Source organism: Mastigoproctus giganteus, chromosome 4 (genome assembly GCF_048544385.1).
Source record: "Mastigoproctus giganteus isolate SK-2022 chromosome 4, ASM4854438v1, whole genome shotgun sequence".
Classification (NCBI taxonomy): domain Eukaryota; kingdom Metazoa; phylum Arthropoda; class Arachnida; order Uropygi; family Thelyphonidae; genus Mastigoproctus; species Mastigoproctus giganteus.
Genome location: NC_143578.1, coordinates 201,465,740 through 201,482,115, shown reverse-complemented (window position 1 = coordinate 201,482,115; position 16,376 = coordinate 201,465,740). Strand labels below are relative to the sequence as shown.

The 16,376-nt window shown below is 37.2% G+C and overlaps 1 protein-coding gene across 2 annotated transcripts in view; it reads left to right on the top strand.

Moving 5' to 3' along the window:
• Ctl2 (Choline transporter-like 2) overlaps positions 1-16,376 on the top strand; it is a 387,011-nt gene that overhangs the window by 91,755 nt on the left and 278,880 nt on the right. For both annotated transcript variants that reach the window (XM_090371991.1, XM_090371992.1), the window contains exons 6-7: positions 5,908-5,989; positions 15,392-15,508. In XM_090371991.1, coding sequence (XP_090228117.1) covers positions 5,908-5,989; positions 15,392-15,508 — 199 coding nt within the window. The remainder of the gene's footprint in view (positions 1-5,907; positions 5,990-15,391; positions 15,509-16,376) is intronic.

Genomic DNA, 16,376 nt, shown 5'->3' with positions numbered 1-16,376 from the left:
GAAAATGAAAAAGACCTGGGAGTAATTGTGCAGTCAGATATGAAGTTCTCTGACAATGCAGACAGGCTGCCAGGGCAGGTCATGGGGTTTTGTCAATTATATATAGGAATTTTGCTAGCAGGGAAAAGGAGGTGATTATCCCTCTGTATAAGGCAATGGTCAGGCCACGCCTTGAGTACTGCGTACAGGTCTGGAGACCTCATTTTAGGAAGGATGTAGATTTACTTGAGCGGGTACAGAGAAGGGCAACAAGATTGGTGAGGGGAATGAAGGGATCCTCTTACCAAGAGAGGCTTAAGTTCTGCAAATTGCAGTGGCTGGAGACTAGGCACCTGCGCGGTGATCTGATTGAGGTATATAAGGCCTTGAATGGATTGAGCACGCTGAATTCTGATGGGATCCTTCCACTTGTTCAGATTACGAACCTAAGGGGGCATAAATTCAAATTAAGAAAAGACAGATGTAGAATAGATGTGCGGAAATTTGCCTTTAGCCAGCGGGTGGTTAATTGCTGGAACAAACTTCCATCTGTCGTTGTGGAAGTTGATAGCTTGAATAAATTTAAGGAGGAACTGGACTGGCATTTGGAGGGAATGGTGTGATTTTTTTTTTTTTTTTGGCTGATGCTGCATAAGCTCCTACACTTGCTTTCTTGCATCATGTGCCACTACTACTATATGCGTTGACATCAAGAAAGCATTTGATACAACTTGGCTTTATGGGATTCTTCATGACTTACGTAAATCTGGTCTTCGGGGTCATCTCCCGAAATATATTCAGAACTTTCTAACAGATCATTCCAGGTCCACTTCCACGCGTCACTTTCTGAAACATATGTGCAAGAAGAGGGAGTTCCCCAGGAATCGGTGTTGAGTGCAACACTTTTTGCCATCAGGATCAATTCTATAACCAAGTGTATACCTAACACAGTTGATGTATACCTGTATGCTGATGACCTTGCCATCTCATGTCATTCTCAAAATATGCGACTTATCGAGAGACAACTACAAGGCTCCACTATTAAATAGTCTCTTGGGCCAGAAACAATGGTTACAGAATTTCTAAATCCAAAACAACTGCAGTACACTTCTGTCGTAAATGTACATTGCATCCTGATCCAGACCTTCAGTTAGACTCTCATTGTATCACATTTCAGCCAAGTACTTGCTTTCTTGGTATAATACTTGATAAAAAACTAACCTTCCTTGAATATATAAAATATATTCGTACCAGCTGTCTTAAGAACCTAAATATTCTCAGAGTAATTTCCTCTATGTCATGGGGTGCAGATCATTACATGTTGCTACATTGATATTGCTCATTAATTAGATCCTGCTTAGACTATGCATCTCCTGCATAGATCTCAGCCAGGCCAAGTGTACTGAAGTGGCTTAATCCCATTCATCACAGTGCACTTCGAGGTGCACTGGGGGCCTTTCATACATCTCCAATTGTAAGTCTATATATGGAAGCCCATGAACCGCCGCTAGACCTTTGACGACAAATTCTTCTCCTAAATTATGCCGCTAAAATCAGCAGCCTTCCACATCACCCGATATGGCAATATCTCTTCAGACCGAAATGGGAAACCTTTATCAAACTAAATTGCGTCTCAACAAACAGTCTGGCATTAGGCTTCAAGCTCTAAACACTAGCTGGGGACTAAACATGAATAACATATTGCAGGACACTAGCATGATCCAGCTATGGCAAAGCTACGTTGACAGATATTTTCAGAAATGGGAGAAGAGTAATCTTCCAGATACTAACATTAGACAATTACATCTGGCCCACACCAATCAGTTTAGAAGTTACGTACAGCTATATACAGAGGGATCCAAGACTGCCAATAAAGTTGGTACAGCCGTAGTCTTGCCGGATGATATCATCACCAATCAACTCCTCTCAGAATGTAGTACTTATACCTCAGATTCATATGGTATCCTATTAACCCTCAAGGACATAAAAGAAGTCTCATATGCTCAATCCATCATATATACTGATTCGTTAAGTGCTGTGAATTGTATACAATGTAAATGCTCCAGCAATGATCCTCCGATACAGAAAATCTGGTCTCAGTTAATGTAAATTCATACACGTGGCTACAGCACAATTTTTTGTTGGATTTCTGGACATTCTGGAATCCCAGGAAATGAACAGGCAGATTTAGCTGCTAAAACTGCTCCATATTTGATCTCCCCCTATTTCAGGACACCATATGTTGACTATAGATCTATTATACAACAGACCTCTAAAGAACAGTGGAAATATTTGGTCACTCGCACACTAGCAAGGCTTTTGTGGATTTATTGGATGATTGTTTTCTACATCAGCATGTTCGTGAGGCAACAAGAGGGAGCAATACTCTTGATCTGATTATCAGTAGTGATTCTTCATGCATTAAGAACCTGCAGATAAATGAACCACTAGGTGGCAGTGATCACAGTGTGTTGAAGTGGGATTTACTCAAGGAGGTAACTACCATCAGAGGTAACGGGAAGGGTTTTTGTTTTCGTAAAGGCGACTATGATGGTCTGAGACAGTATTTAAATTCTATACAGTGGGACCAACTGATGATGTTACCAACAGCAAACTCAAAATGGGAAGCATTCAAGGAACTAATCTTGGAGGCTACCAGGCTTTACATACCAACTAAGAAATATTGTTCAAGGTTTAGGCCTAAATGGTTGTCAGATGAACTAATGAGACATGTGGCAGAGAAGAAAAATGCATGGGATACATACAAATTAATGGGTGACATGGAAGCCTATGATAGATATAAGTTGGTCTGTAACCAAGTCACAAAGGAGATTAGGCAGGCAAAGGCAGACTATGAAAAATCCTTGGCAAAGGATGCAAAGAAAAACAGAAAAGAGTTTTTTACATACTTGAACTCGAAAAGGAAAGGGATGAATCAGATTGGTCCACTGGATATTGATGGTTCAACAGTTGAGGATCCTGCTCAGGTGGCTAACAATCTAAACGAGTATTTTGCATCTACATTCACGCATGAGGAGTTATTCAGGAAGGAGAATGATGTAGGTAAAGTAAACATTGGCAGTGAGCTGGATGATTTTGTAATAACTGAGAGGAAAGTGGAGGAGAGATTGTTGAGGATAAACATAAAAAAGGCACCTGGGGTGGATGGGATCTATCCAGTTATATTAAAGGAGGCAGCAAAGGAAGTATGCAAACCCCTAGCCATAATTATGAGAGCTTCTTTGGACTCAGGGGAGGTGCCCATAGACTGGAGATGTGCAAATGTAACCCCAATTCACAAAGGAGGATCAAAGGCTGACACAAGTAATTATAGACCTGTTAGTTTAACTTCTGTTCCAGGTAAATTAATGGAGGCACTGGTTAAAGAAGCACTGCAGGATCATCTAGACAAGAATTCAGTTATAGCTCAGACGCAGCATGGTTTTGTTAAGGGCAGGTCTTGCCTGACCAATTTGATTGGATACTATGATGTAGTCACAAAAGAACTGGATGCAGGGAATAACTTTGATATTATATATTTGGATCTTAGAAAGGCTTTTGATACTGTTGCACATGGAAGACTGCTGCACAAATTGGAGCAGTGTGGCATTGGAGGCAAATTGCTGCTATGGATAAGGGGATGGTTGAGTGGCAGAAGACAGAGAGTGGTAATCAATGGACACTGCTCAACGTGGACTAATGTTATTAGTGGAGTTCCTCAAGGTTCAGTGTTGGGTCCGTTGTTGTTTTCGGTGTTTATGAATGATATTGATGATGGGATATCAAGTTTAATGTCCAAGTTTGCAGATGATACAAAGGTTGGCAGGGTCGTTAAGGACAATACTGACGCTATGCTGCTGCAACAGGATCTGGAAAGGTTGAACAGATGGGCTGAGAGGTGGCAAATGAGGTTTAACATCGACAAATGTAAAGTGCTGCATATGGGAAACAGTAACCCCAGAGCAACGTATCAACTCTGCGGTACTACACTGACAGTGGTGGAGAATGAAAAGGACCTGGGGGTAATTGTGCAGGCAGATATGAAGTTCTCTGAGCAGTGCAGACGAGCTGCAAGAGTAGCGCATGGTGTCTTGTCAATGATATACAGGAATTTTTCTAGCAGGGATAAGGAGGTGATTATTCCCCTGTATAAGGCAGTGGTAAGGCCACATCTTGAGTACTGTATACAGGTCTGGAGGCCTCATTTCAAGAAGGATGTAGAGCTGCTGGAACGGGTACAGAGAAGGGCAACAAGATTAGTAAATGGAACAAAGGGTTGCTCTTACGAAGAAAGGCTTAAGTTTTGCAAATTACAGAGTCTGGAGACTAGGCACCGGCGAGGTGATCTGATAGAGGTGTATAAGGCTTTGAATGGTTTGAGCATGCTCAATGCCAATGGGATTCTTCATCTTTCTCAGAATAATCACCTCAGAGGGCATAAATTCAAATTGAGGAAGGACGGATGTCGGATAGATGTGCGGAAATTTGCCTTTGGCCAGCGGGTGGTTGGTTGGTGGAACCGACTTCCATCACTTGTTGTTGAAGTTGATAGCCTAAACAAATTTAAAGCTCAACTGGACAGGTATTTCGAACGAACGGAGGGGTGAAATGGGAGTGGTGTGTTTTTTTTTTTTTTTTTTTTTTTTTTTGGCTGATGCTGAATAAGCTTGCTTTCTTGCATCATATGCCTCTGCTAATGCTAATGCTAATATATATGGGAAAAAGACACAAATAATAAACTTTTTGAAATAAAGAGAGAACCCAAACAATGGCAGTCCAGTCTAAGAGGAAATAGAAAAGAAGAAACTGTACTAGCATGACTGCGCATTGGTCATACCTATGTCACTCACAGTTACCTATTAAGAAAGGAAGATGCCCCACAATGCAGTAACTGTTCATGCCCACTTACTGTAAAGCATATCGTCATAGAATGTCCACTGTATCTATGAGAGAGAAAAACTGCTTTCTCTTCATATTTAAAAAGTTGCAATCAATTAACACTACAGTATGTTCTAGGAGATCGTCAGGATATGGATAACGTTTTTGTTTTTCTAAAATCGATTGATAAATATCACCTTGTCTAAATACTTTGACGCTGATATAAAAAAAAGAAAACAAGAAAAATATACTAGCCAGAAATGTGCATTATAGCCATTGTTGCTGATGCACCAACAAACCCAACAATAACATACAGGCCTATTATTGTTAGATACCCTCTTTCTATTTTTAGACATATTTGTATTATTCTTTCAGTCCAATAGATATAATTATTTATTCTATCTTTAAGTGATTTATGAATCATAATTGATATCTCTGCTCTTGCTTGTTCTCCCTTTCTAACACCACTGTAGATATGGATGTAGTTGTTCGTTTCTCTTGTTCCCTGATGTTTCTTTTTTGTCTCTGTCAAAATGGCTATTTTAATTTATGAATGGAATGCTATTAGTAATAGTATATTGGAGTAGTCATCTGATACTCTTAAAACAAGTCTTTTAAACAAGAAGGCTCTTTCTCCAAATTCTGAGGGTTTTTTTTTTTTTTGTTCATTCTTTTGTATCCCATTACCAATAAAAAATATAGAGATTATATGTCAGCATAGTTGTATTATTTGCTGTGGATATATTTCATTTGTATATTTCTGGGATATTTTTTCGGAGGGAAATAAATCTTAAATTCTTTATGATGTTTGAGTCATTACTTCCAGATTATCAAAATATAGAAGGGTTTCTTTATAAAACCATGTTTTCTTTAATTCTGAACTAAAATTAATTTATATAAACATTTAAGAAAGCAGTTACTGTTCAGTTTTTAAAATAAAGTGCTTCATTTTTCTAGTAAAATTATTTTAAAATGGTGTGTTGAAACCTTTTCTGGAATTCTAGGCAACATTTTATATTTTTGTATAATCTTTTATTTGATTTTTTACAGGAATAAACCATATTTGTTCTTCTTTGATATTATGAAATGTGCCACACCACTTGTATTCACCTTAGGATGTCCTACCCCACAGGTGATATTTCATAAAAAATTTTTATTTCATTGGGTTACAACTGTAAATTTGCAGTTAAACCATTCCAGAGTAAAAGTTTATTTATATTTAATTGTCTTTTGTATATATTTTGTGTGCTGAGTCTAGTATAATTGATTTTACTCTAGAGGGAATATTTTGGCAGAAATTGAAGATTTCTGTGTTTGCAACATTTATAGATATTATTTAAGAGCATAATGTGGTGTATAAGAAATGTGATAAACTGAGATATGAGGGATTTGATAATTAATACTGAGAGATGTGATAAACTAATACTGAGATATGAGAGATGTTGTAAACCAGTACTGAAATATATGTAATCTGTAAGGCTCATAGCTTGTGGAAATGCAAAAGTTAGCAGGATAGTTACTTATGTAAGGAGAGAAATGGAAGTTATTTTCTTTTTTATATATTTTTTTATTTTTATTAATTTTTTATTTTTTTATATAGTTGTTTATTATGTTTAATATTTATTTATTTTAGTTTACTTTTTTTTTTTTGTTAATGCAGCAAAATCCTCTGGCTTCCTTACACTGTATTGTCAATAATACTACTAAGATCCTGTACTATTCATATAATACATTTTTTGACCCAATCCCACATCCAACTGAAAGTCTTTTCCTCACCAGGAAACTTTCAAAAACGTTGGGAACAAGAGTAGCCTTGTTCAAGCGAAGTTTTTATGGCTCCGGAAAATAGAGAAGTTTTTTCTGTTTTATTAACTTAAATTGGCATATTAACTTATTTTCTAGAGTAGCTTTATATTCCTAGTTATGATACTTAATTTGATTTTTAATTTAGAAAGAGATTTTGTAGGGGGGCGTCTCCGTAGCCAGGTGGGAAGGAGCAGCAGTGCATAGCACATGCTTCTTGATTAGACCGGGGTTCGAGCTCGTCACCACCAAATACGGAGGATGCAGAAAGGTCAGGGAATGACCACTGCATTTCCCGGAGCAATATGGCCGTAGCTGCTAATGCTCCTAAAAAACCAAATAACAGATTTTGTAGGTTATTACTTAGTATCGGTGGGGGTATCCAATCATGTGTTTTACAAGTTTTGCAGCTCTGGCGAACGAAAAGTTTTTTAGCTATATTTAGCCACTTTATTGCCTAATTGTTATATTAAATTATTTTCTATAAGTAGCTTATAGACCTATCAAGATCCTTGGTTTATTCTGAATTGAGACAGCGAGATTTTGGAAGTTAATTAATACTTAGCGTCCGTAGATTTACCATTCTTAACTTGCCGCCATTGTTATACGATACAACTTTATATCCTGAACTAGATAGCGTTAGTTTAGTATAGTATATAATATTGTCAATTAATCAGTAAAATTTATTAATCTTGTTAAACTTCATTGTCAATTAAATTGTACTTTTTAATAAATACATATAACGACTTAGATTTTACAAATGTAACATTATTAATTAATACATAACTTGATACGGAAGTTATATAACGAAACTCGGAGATAATACTCGATACTGAAAAAAATATATATAGTGTTATAACTGCATTGGGATATAAGTTAGGGTTATAATTCTGTACTGAAATTGAAATTTTATTGAAATTGAATCAAAATCATGACTCAGACCAGAGCAGCAAAGCAAAAGGTTCAAGCTAATGGGAGTGCTGTGGCTCAGGGGAAAACTGAGGGGGAGCAGTTGCCCCCTGAATCATAGCCTTTTAAAATGCACTGCTTGCTTGATGTTTGTGGAGCAATCAGGTATGGGACGTGATATTGCTAAGGGGAATGTCTTTGTGTGTGTGCACGATGTGCAAGGAGTGTGAGGAAATCGGACAACAACTTAGCACTGCTATGGGGCTGTATGAGAGCTTGATAGACAGGGTGAATGCCCTCGAAGTATCTAAATTGAGAGGCCCATCAAGTTCTGAGCTGCCCACATCACTGCCAGAGCTTGCACTTGATCATCACACAACACAGTGGCAACCACCAAGGCAGAATGCATTGGTCCCACAGGAACTAGTAGTTGTTGGTGACTCTACTGTCAGGGAAATGGGAACAGGGTACGTAAAAAAGATAGGTGGAATAGGACCAGGGTATGTCTGCCAGGGGCAAAGGTTGATGATGTTGTAGAGTGGATATCATCTTTTAAGGGCACAAAAGGTGATATTGTTGTACATGTTAGCGCTAATGATATTAAGAGTAGGAGACTGGCAGAATTACTTAAGTACAGGTCACTGTTGAAAAAAAAGCTGTGAATTAGGGTTGAATTTGAAAGTGTCTGCAATTCTGCCCAGACACGATAGGAGGGAGTAAATGATGAGATCCTTGTCTATCAATTCGGCCCTGGAAAGATTGTGCAAGGCTCAAGGGGTAATATTTGTTTTCGGCCTGGTCTGTACTTGTTAACAGGAGAGACTGCTTCTACATTGATGGGATACACTTAAATGGAAAGGGTGCAAGAATATTTGCTGATGCTATCGGGGCAGTGTTAGGTGAGTCGGAAAACTGCTAGATTGGGGGAGGGGATACAAGGACTAATAGATTGCTAGTAGCTACTGGGAGGTGAAAGTGATTCTTGCAATGCTTCTATTTGAATGAGCAGCAGCCTGGAGAACAAGATGCAAAGTATTTCAGAGACTGCTGGGAGTCATTGTGGTACAAGTAAACACACGGGTTGTGTTAGGGTAGCTAAGAATAGGAACAGGTGCATGTATACTTGCATATACACCAGCGCTTGGAGTTTGGTTCATGAATTTGATGAACTTGAGGTTTTGCTCAAAACATCAAAGGCAGATATTGTTGGGATATCAGAGACGTGGTGTCACACATATATATAAGGAATGCAGAACTGGAATTTGGGGAGTACAATGTGTACAGGAAAGATAGGAAGGGAGGAAGTGTTATGCTATTAGTTAAGAAACACATAAAATCCAAGCAAGTGAAGCCAGTTGACATAGACTCAACACTGGAGAGTGCACAGTTGAGTCAGTTTGGTTATGCTATTAGTTAGGAAACACAAAATGCATCCAAGGAAGTGCAGCCAGTCGACATCACTGGACAGTGCAGTGTCGAGTCAGTTTGGTGTGACTTAAGCATTGGGATATCAAAATTGAGAGTAAGAGTGTTATAGGCCTAATGACTCTGATGAGTATAATAAGAAACTGTACAGGGAAATAGAGTAGGCAAGTAAATCAGAGAGTCTTATAATTGGGGGATTTTGATTTCCTGAATATTGACTGGAATTTGTGGGTCGGTCACTCGCACACTAGCGAGGCTTTTGTGGATTTATTGAATGATTGTTTTCTACATCAGCATGTTTGGGAAGCAACTAGAGGGAATAATACTCTTGATCTGATTATCAGTAGTGATTCTTCATGCATTAAGAATCTGCAGATAAAGGAACCACTAGGTGGCAGTGATCACAGTGTGCTGAAGTGGGATTTACTCAAAGAGGTAACTACCATCGGGGGTAAAGGGAAGTATTTTTGCTTTCGTAAAGGTGACTACGGTGCTCTAAGGCAGCATTTAAATTCTATCTGGTGGGACCAACTGATGATGTTACCAATGGGAAATTCAAAATGGGAAGCATTCAAAGAATTAAGCTTAGAAGCTACTAGGCTTTACATATCAAATAAGAAATATTGTTCAAGGTTTAGGTCTAAATTGATGTCAGATGAACTAATGAGACATATGGCAGAAAAGAAAAATGCATGGGATACATATAAATTAATGGGTGACATGGAAGCCTATGATAGATATAAGCTGGTCTGTAACCAAGTCACAAAGGAGATTAGGCAGGCAAAGGATGCAGGGAATAACTTTGATATTATATATTTGGATCTTAGAAAGGCTTTTGATACTGTTGCACATGGAAGACTACCGAACAAATTGGAGCAGTGTGGCATTGGAGGCAAATTGCTGCTATAGATAAAGGGATGGTTGAGTGGTAATCAATGGACACTGCTCATCGTGGACTAATGTTATTAGTGTTGTCCCTCAGGGTTCAGTGTTGGGTCCATTGTTGTTTTCTGTATTTATAAATGATATTGATGATGGTATATCAAGCTTAAGGTCCACGTTTCCACACAGTACGAAGGTTGGCAGGGTAGTTAAGGACACTGACAGTATGCTGCTGCAACAGGATCTAGAAAAGTTGAGCAGATAGGCTGAGAGGTGGCAAATGAAGTTTAACATTGACAAATGTAAAGTACTACATATGGGAAGCAGTAACCCCAGAGTAACATATCAACTCTGTGGTACTACACTGACAGTGGTAGAGAATGAAAAGGACCTGGGGGTAATTTCCTGCAGGGGTAATCTACCCGCAGGTAGATATGAAGTTTTCTGAGCAGTGCAGACGGTTTGGAAGAGTAGCTCATGGTGTCTTGTCAATGATATACAGGAATTTTTTTAGCAGGGATAAGGAGGTCATTATCCCCTTGTATAAGGCAATGGTCAGGCCACACCTTGAGTACTGTATATAGGTCTGGAGGCCTCATTTTAAGATGGATGTAGACCTGTTGGAATGAGTACAGAGAAGAGCAACAAGATTAGTGAATCGAATGAAGGGTTGCTCTTACGAAGAGAGGCTAAGTTTTGCAGATTACAGTGTCTGGAGACTAGACACCTGCGAGGTGATCTGATTGAGATGTATAAAGCCTTGAATGGATTGAGCATGCTCAATGCTGATGGGGCTCTTGCTCAGAATAATCACCTGAGAGGGCATAAATTCAAATTGAGGAAAGACAGTTGTAAGAGTGATGTGCAGAAATTTGCCTTTAGTCAGCAGGTAGTTGGTTGGTGGAACAGCCTTCCATTCTTAGTTGTGGAAGTTGATAGCCTAAATAAATTTAAGGCTGATCTGGACAGGTATTTGGAACAAACGGACCAGTGAAATGGGAGCGTGTTTTTTTTTTTTTGGCTGATGCTGCATAAGCTTGCTTTCTTGCATCCTATGTCTCTACTAATGCTAAAATACATAGTTAATGTTAGTTGTCCTCTAAGTACTTAAGATCACAATAACTTGGTGATGGTCTCTTCTCCGGCGAGAGAGAGAGAGAGAGAGAGCCCCTCCTCTCTCTCTCTCTCCCATAGTAATTTTCAGCATCGCATCATAATGCATTACAATTATAAGAAATGAGTATTTGGTTGAATTACTGGATTAAATCTTTCCATCTTAATGTTTACTCACATTGTGTCAGTGAAATCATTCTTGTAGAGTCCTTGATTCCTCATGCCACCATAAAATCTTGTCCTTTATCTAAAGTTTAACTTTCCAATAAATATTTTGTTCAAGGTAAGAATGTAGCTATACATAAAAAAAAAAAAAAAAAAAAAAAAAAAAGGAACCCAGGATGGACCGGATTTAACCAATTATATTAAGGTAGGCAGCAAAGGAGGTAAGCAGACCCCTAGCCATAATTATGACATCATTTTTGGATTCAGGGGAGGTCCCTTTGGACTGGAGATCTGTGATTGTGTCCAAAATTCACAAAGGGGGATCAAAGGGTGGACTGATGTAGCCGAGTGGTCAGTAGCACACACTCTGAGTTGACCGGGGTTCAAGTCCGTGACTAACTAAATACGATTAACATTTGCATTGATTGCTTTATTGTAAACTCCATTGACCTGGTGGTTGTTCCGGAGTATAAACAAGAATATGAGTAACTACAGACCTGTTAGATTTACTTCTGTTCCAGGGAAAATAATGGAATCATTGGTTAAAGTACTGTAGAACCATCCAGACAGGAATACAGTTCAATTGCAGTCACAGCATGGATTTGTTAAGTGGTAGTTTTGCCTGACCAGTCTGATTGGATACTGTGATGTTGTAACAAAGGAACTGGATACAAAATATAATTTTGACATCATATACTTAGATTTCAGAAAAGCATTTCATACTGTTACATATAAAAGATTGCTTTACAAATTTGAGCATCGTGCCATTAAGGTAATTTACTGCTACGGTTAAAGGGATGATTGATTGGGAGAAGACAGAGTGGTATCAACTCTGTCTTCTCCCATGAAGAGCAGTAGGCAATTGATTCGTGGATTAATATTATTAGTGGAGTATCTCAGGGTTTGGTGCTGGACCTATTGCTGTTTTCTGTATTTATTAATGATATTGATGAAGGTATATCAGGCAGAATTTCTGTTTGTAGATGATACAAAGGGTGGCAGGCTAGTTAATGACGGTAATCAAGGTATGCTATGCTGCTGCAACAAATCTAGAAAAATTAGACAGATGGGCTGACAAATGGCAACTGAAGTTAAACATTGACAAATACAAGGTACTGCATATGGGTAGCAGTAATCCCAGATTAACATACTGTGTGGTACTTCACTCAATGTAGTGAAAAATGAAAAATATTTGCGAGTAATTGAGTCAGATTTGAAGTTCTCTGAGCAGTGCAAACATGCTGTCAGTACAGCTCATTGGGTTTTGTTGATGATATGTAGGAATTTTGCTAGGAAGGATAAGGAGGTGATTATCCCATTGTATAAGGCAATGGGATAATCAACCATCAGTACTACATACAGGTCTGGAGGCTGCATTTTAGAAAGGATGTAGAGCTGCTGGAACAGCAGCTCTACATCCATTTCTATGAACCTTTAGATTGTGATTGTACCATTAAACCTTGATGGTTTTTGTTTTTTTTTTCATTAAAATAAGAATAAAGGGAAGAAATACAGTGCATGTTCCTGAGATTTGGAGGATGCTACTCAGAAGTAGAACAAGAATGAACTGGGTCTGGAGCACAGAAGGTCTATCTGCACAGGGACAAAACTACTATAAATTTTGCCATATATTTCACATGTGTCACATTTCAAAATGACATGTTTCTTTGGCCTTTTTTTTTTTTTCTTTGAGCATATCTCACAGTTATTCTTGAATGAATGCAGTAACTATTCAGTTGAGCTATTTGCTGTAGTAATAGCCTTGAAATACATTAATTTCTCCAATATTTAAAACACCTCATTTATACACACACTCATATATACTTATATCCTCCAATGTAGGAAAGATCTAGGTCACCCTGTACTTTATTAGATTCATACTCAACTAATGAAGCTTGAAGAAGCTCAATAAATAAACAGCAAGTCAATTTCTGTTTGATTCTAGGACATGCTGATCGAGCAACAAAAAATCCAATTACAAACATACTGCTCTAAAAAAAAAAAGGCCTCCCATTCTGATTATGAAATGGAGGATTTTATAGAACAGTATGTTTGTACTAGAGCAGGTTACAGATACAGTAGAGAGTTGAAAATCCGTATGTCAGTAATCCAAATGAGCTAGCATTTATTTTTTTTATGCTGGTGCCATAAACTAATCACAGTAAGTGCCGGTTATTGTGATCACGATTTATTGTGAATTATCATGATTCACAATAAATTGATTCTCTTAAACGGCAATTCTAATAAGTGAAAAGTGGAGGAATATTATCCACAGCTATAAAAATGAAGATATAAAGAACAAATTTACACCTTTTTTCCCCCTTATCAATTAACAAAATTAAATGATACTGGAAATCAGAAGAATATTTTCCACCGGTTAGCAAAATAAAAATAAACTTACGCTTATGTATATAGCTTAATTAATATATATACAGTACTAACTAAACATAACTTTGTAATCTGATATTTCTGTTCACTGACATTTTTTTTTTTGGGAAGGTGGAGGGTTGTAAAATCTAAAACAGTAAAAAAAAAATAAGTATCGTTCAGTAACAAATAGCAAGCAAGTGAAATACAGAGTAAAAAGATTTTGGACACAATTTTTATAGGGTTTTATTTTACCATACTGTAGTTTTCTTCTTCACTTAAAACGAAGCAGAGATTTTTAACAGTTGAATCAAAGATTGAGATTTTAAATTGATTTTCAAATGGGGAAAGCTGGTCTTCATTAAAATCCAGCAAAATTTTACTAGGTTGAAAAGTCAACCATAATGGACATTGAAAACAACAAGGAAAAAATATTAAAAGAGTTTGTATTGAAACTTGATTCAGATGGTGTAAAAAAAAAAAACAAGAAACTATGAGAACAGCTAATGACCTCGAAGATGCCATCCATTTATTTGTGGTTCACACAGTGACAGAATTTAAGAGAATCCCTTATTTGGACATTTGTTGTGTGGAAAGGTGCTGAATTTTAACAAAAAATTAGGTGGTCCCTCAGATTTTAAAGCCAGTGTTTTTATTTCTAAACTTAACTAAACCTTTTTTTTTTTTTAGTCTCTAGATGAGTATTTTTGATAAATTTGAAAATCCAAACAAATCGGAAGTCTGAACAACCCCCAATCCCAATTAGTTCAGATTATCGGCACTCTACTGTATTGTCAAACAGTCTTTAACCAGTCAGTAGTTACAGATCGGCAAAATAAACCAAATAGACTTGTGTTGCTAAATGGCATGATGCTTAGCCAACCAGCCAAATAATATATTTGTTTATGTTTATTATTGTTTATTTTATTATTTTTTTATTATTAATACTACCTTTATAGCATTAGCAAATATTCTTGCATCCTTTGCACCACTTCTGTTTACGTACATATCTCATTCCTGTAAAAACAGTCCCTTCTGTTCACAACAGAGACCATGCTGAATAAATTTGACCCCATTAACCTTGCACAATCATTCCAAGGCTAAACTGATTGTCAAAACTCTCATGTACTCCCTCCTATCATGTCTCTGCCTATATTTATTAGGTAAATCTTCAGGTCACCTATTCTTAATATCACAGTACCATCGGGTACAACAGAATCACCTGTTGTGTCATTAAAAGATGATTGTTGATCTACAACATTATTAATTTTTACCTCTGGCTGACTTACTGTAGTCCTATTCCATGTATCCTTTTTTGTACAATATATTTTCCATTTCCCTGACAGTAGTCACCGGCAGCAGCTACTTCTTGGGACCAGACCTTTCTGCCCTTGGTGAACCCTTATAACTGTTAACCTCAGTGTGGTAAAACAATAATAAAAACAATTTCAGCACAATAACTATTCCTCACTCCCATACTTTTGTGTCCACTTTGCAAACATATACCTTATTACAAATTACATCCTTGGGGTGAGACAGTACTGTTAAATACAGCTGAACTTTAACAAGATTGAATCTCAGAAAGATTTCATACCTTTATTCAGTTAGAATTGACATATGCTGAAATGTCAGATGGATTGGTTTCAGCTTCTGTGTCAATAGTGGTGTTTTATCTCAAAACATTTAGTATTATGCTACCTGTATGTGATGGCTGGCATGCTCTTCAACTCTTACCTTATGGTTAAATTTTCTTCCATTAAACTTGATAGCATGCGATAATTTTGAACATTGTTCATCAAAATAATGTTACAAAACATATAAACATATAAGGTTAAATCAGCCTACTTAATGTGCATTTCCTTTCTTTTAGGTGTGTGTGTCACAGTGCCCAAATTCAACCTATATATTTAGCTCTGTTTTTGCTGGTGGAAAATTAAACAAAGACTTGCTAATATGCAAAGATGATGCTGTAAAGGACTCAATAACGGTAATATATCTTAATTTAATGATTTCAGTATGAAAGCATAGAATTTTGTGGAATTGCACACTACTATAATTTTATAGTTTTATCGTTTTTCCTTAAAATTTATTATGTAATTTAGGAGTTTTTTCATATATGCAAATACATAGAGAAGAACAAATCAGATCCTTATATGATGGGTGCAGGAAAATTTTAGCTAACCCAGCTGGTGTTGCAGATGAATTGAACAGGTACCTTGCATTGATATTTACCCCTTGTGTTGAGCAGAAACTGCTCAAATGGAATTAAAGCACAAAATTTCAGATTATTTATTACCGAAACAATCAAGCCTAAAGATAGTCCAGTTTCCTGGACTTGATGGCATATACCCAGTAATTTTGAGGGAGGCAGAAATAATGCATTGAACCATTAAAGTTAATTATGAGGTCATCACTCAACTTAGGAAAGATTTCCTTAGATGGGAGAAGTGCCATTGTGTTGACTATACAGAAAGGCACTTCTAAGGGAGTGAACTGGTCAATTTGACTTCATTGGTAGGCAAAATAATGGAGGCAGTGATCAGGAGTGTAATACAGGATCATTTAGGTAGAAATGGAAACACATGTTTAAATCACCTGATTTTTCTCTTTTTTTTTTTTTTTTTTGAGCAGAGTTGGATGTAGGAAATAATTTCAACATTGTTTACTATGATTCCAGTAAAGCGTTTGACTCTGTCCCACATGAGAGAAGTTACTGTATAAGCTGGAACATGTTGGAATCACAATGAAAATCACTAGGTGGATTGCAGAATGGCTGCAGGGCAGGAGGCAGAGGATTGTGATTAATGGTTATCCTTCAGATTGTGCTACTCTAAGGGACTATCATTTAAAAAAGT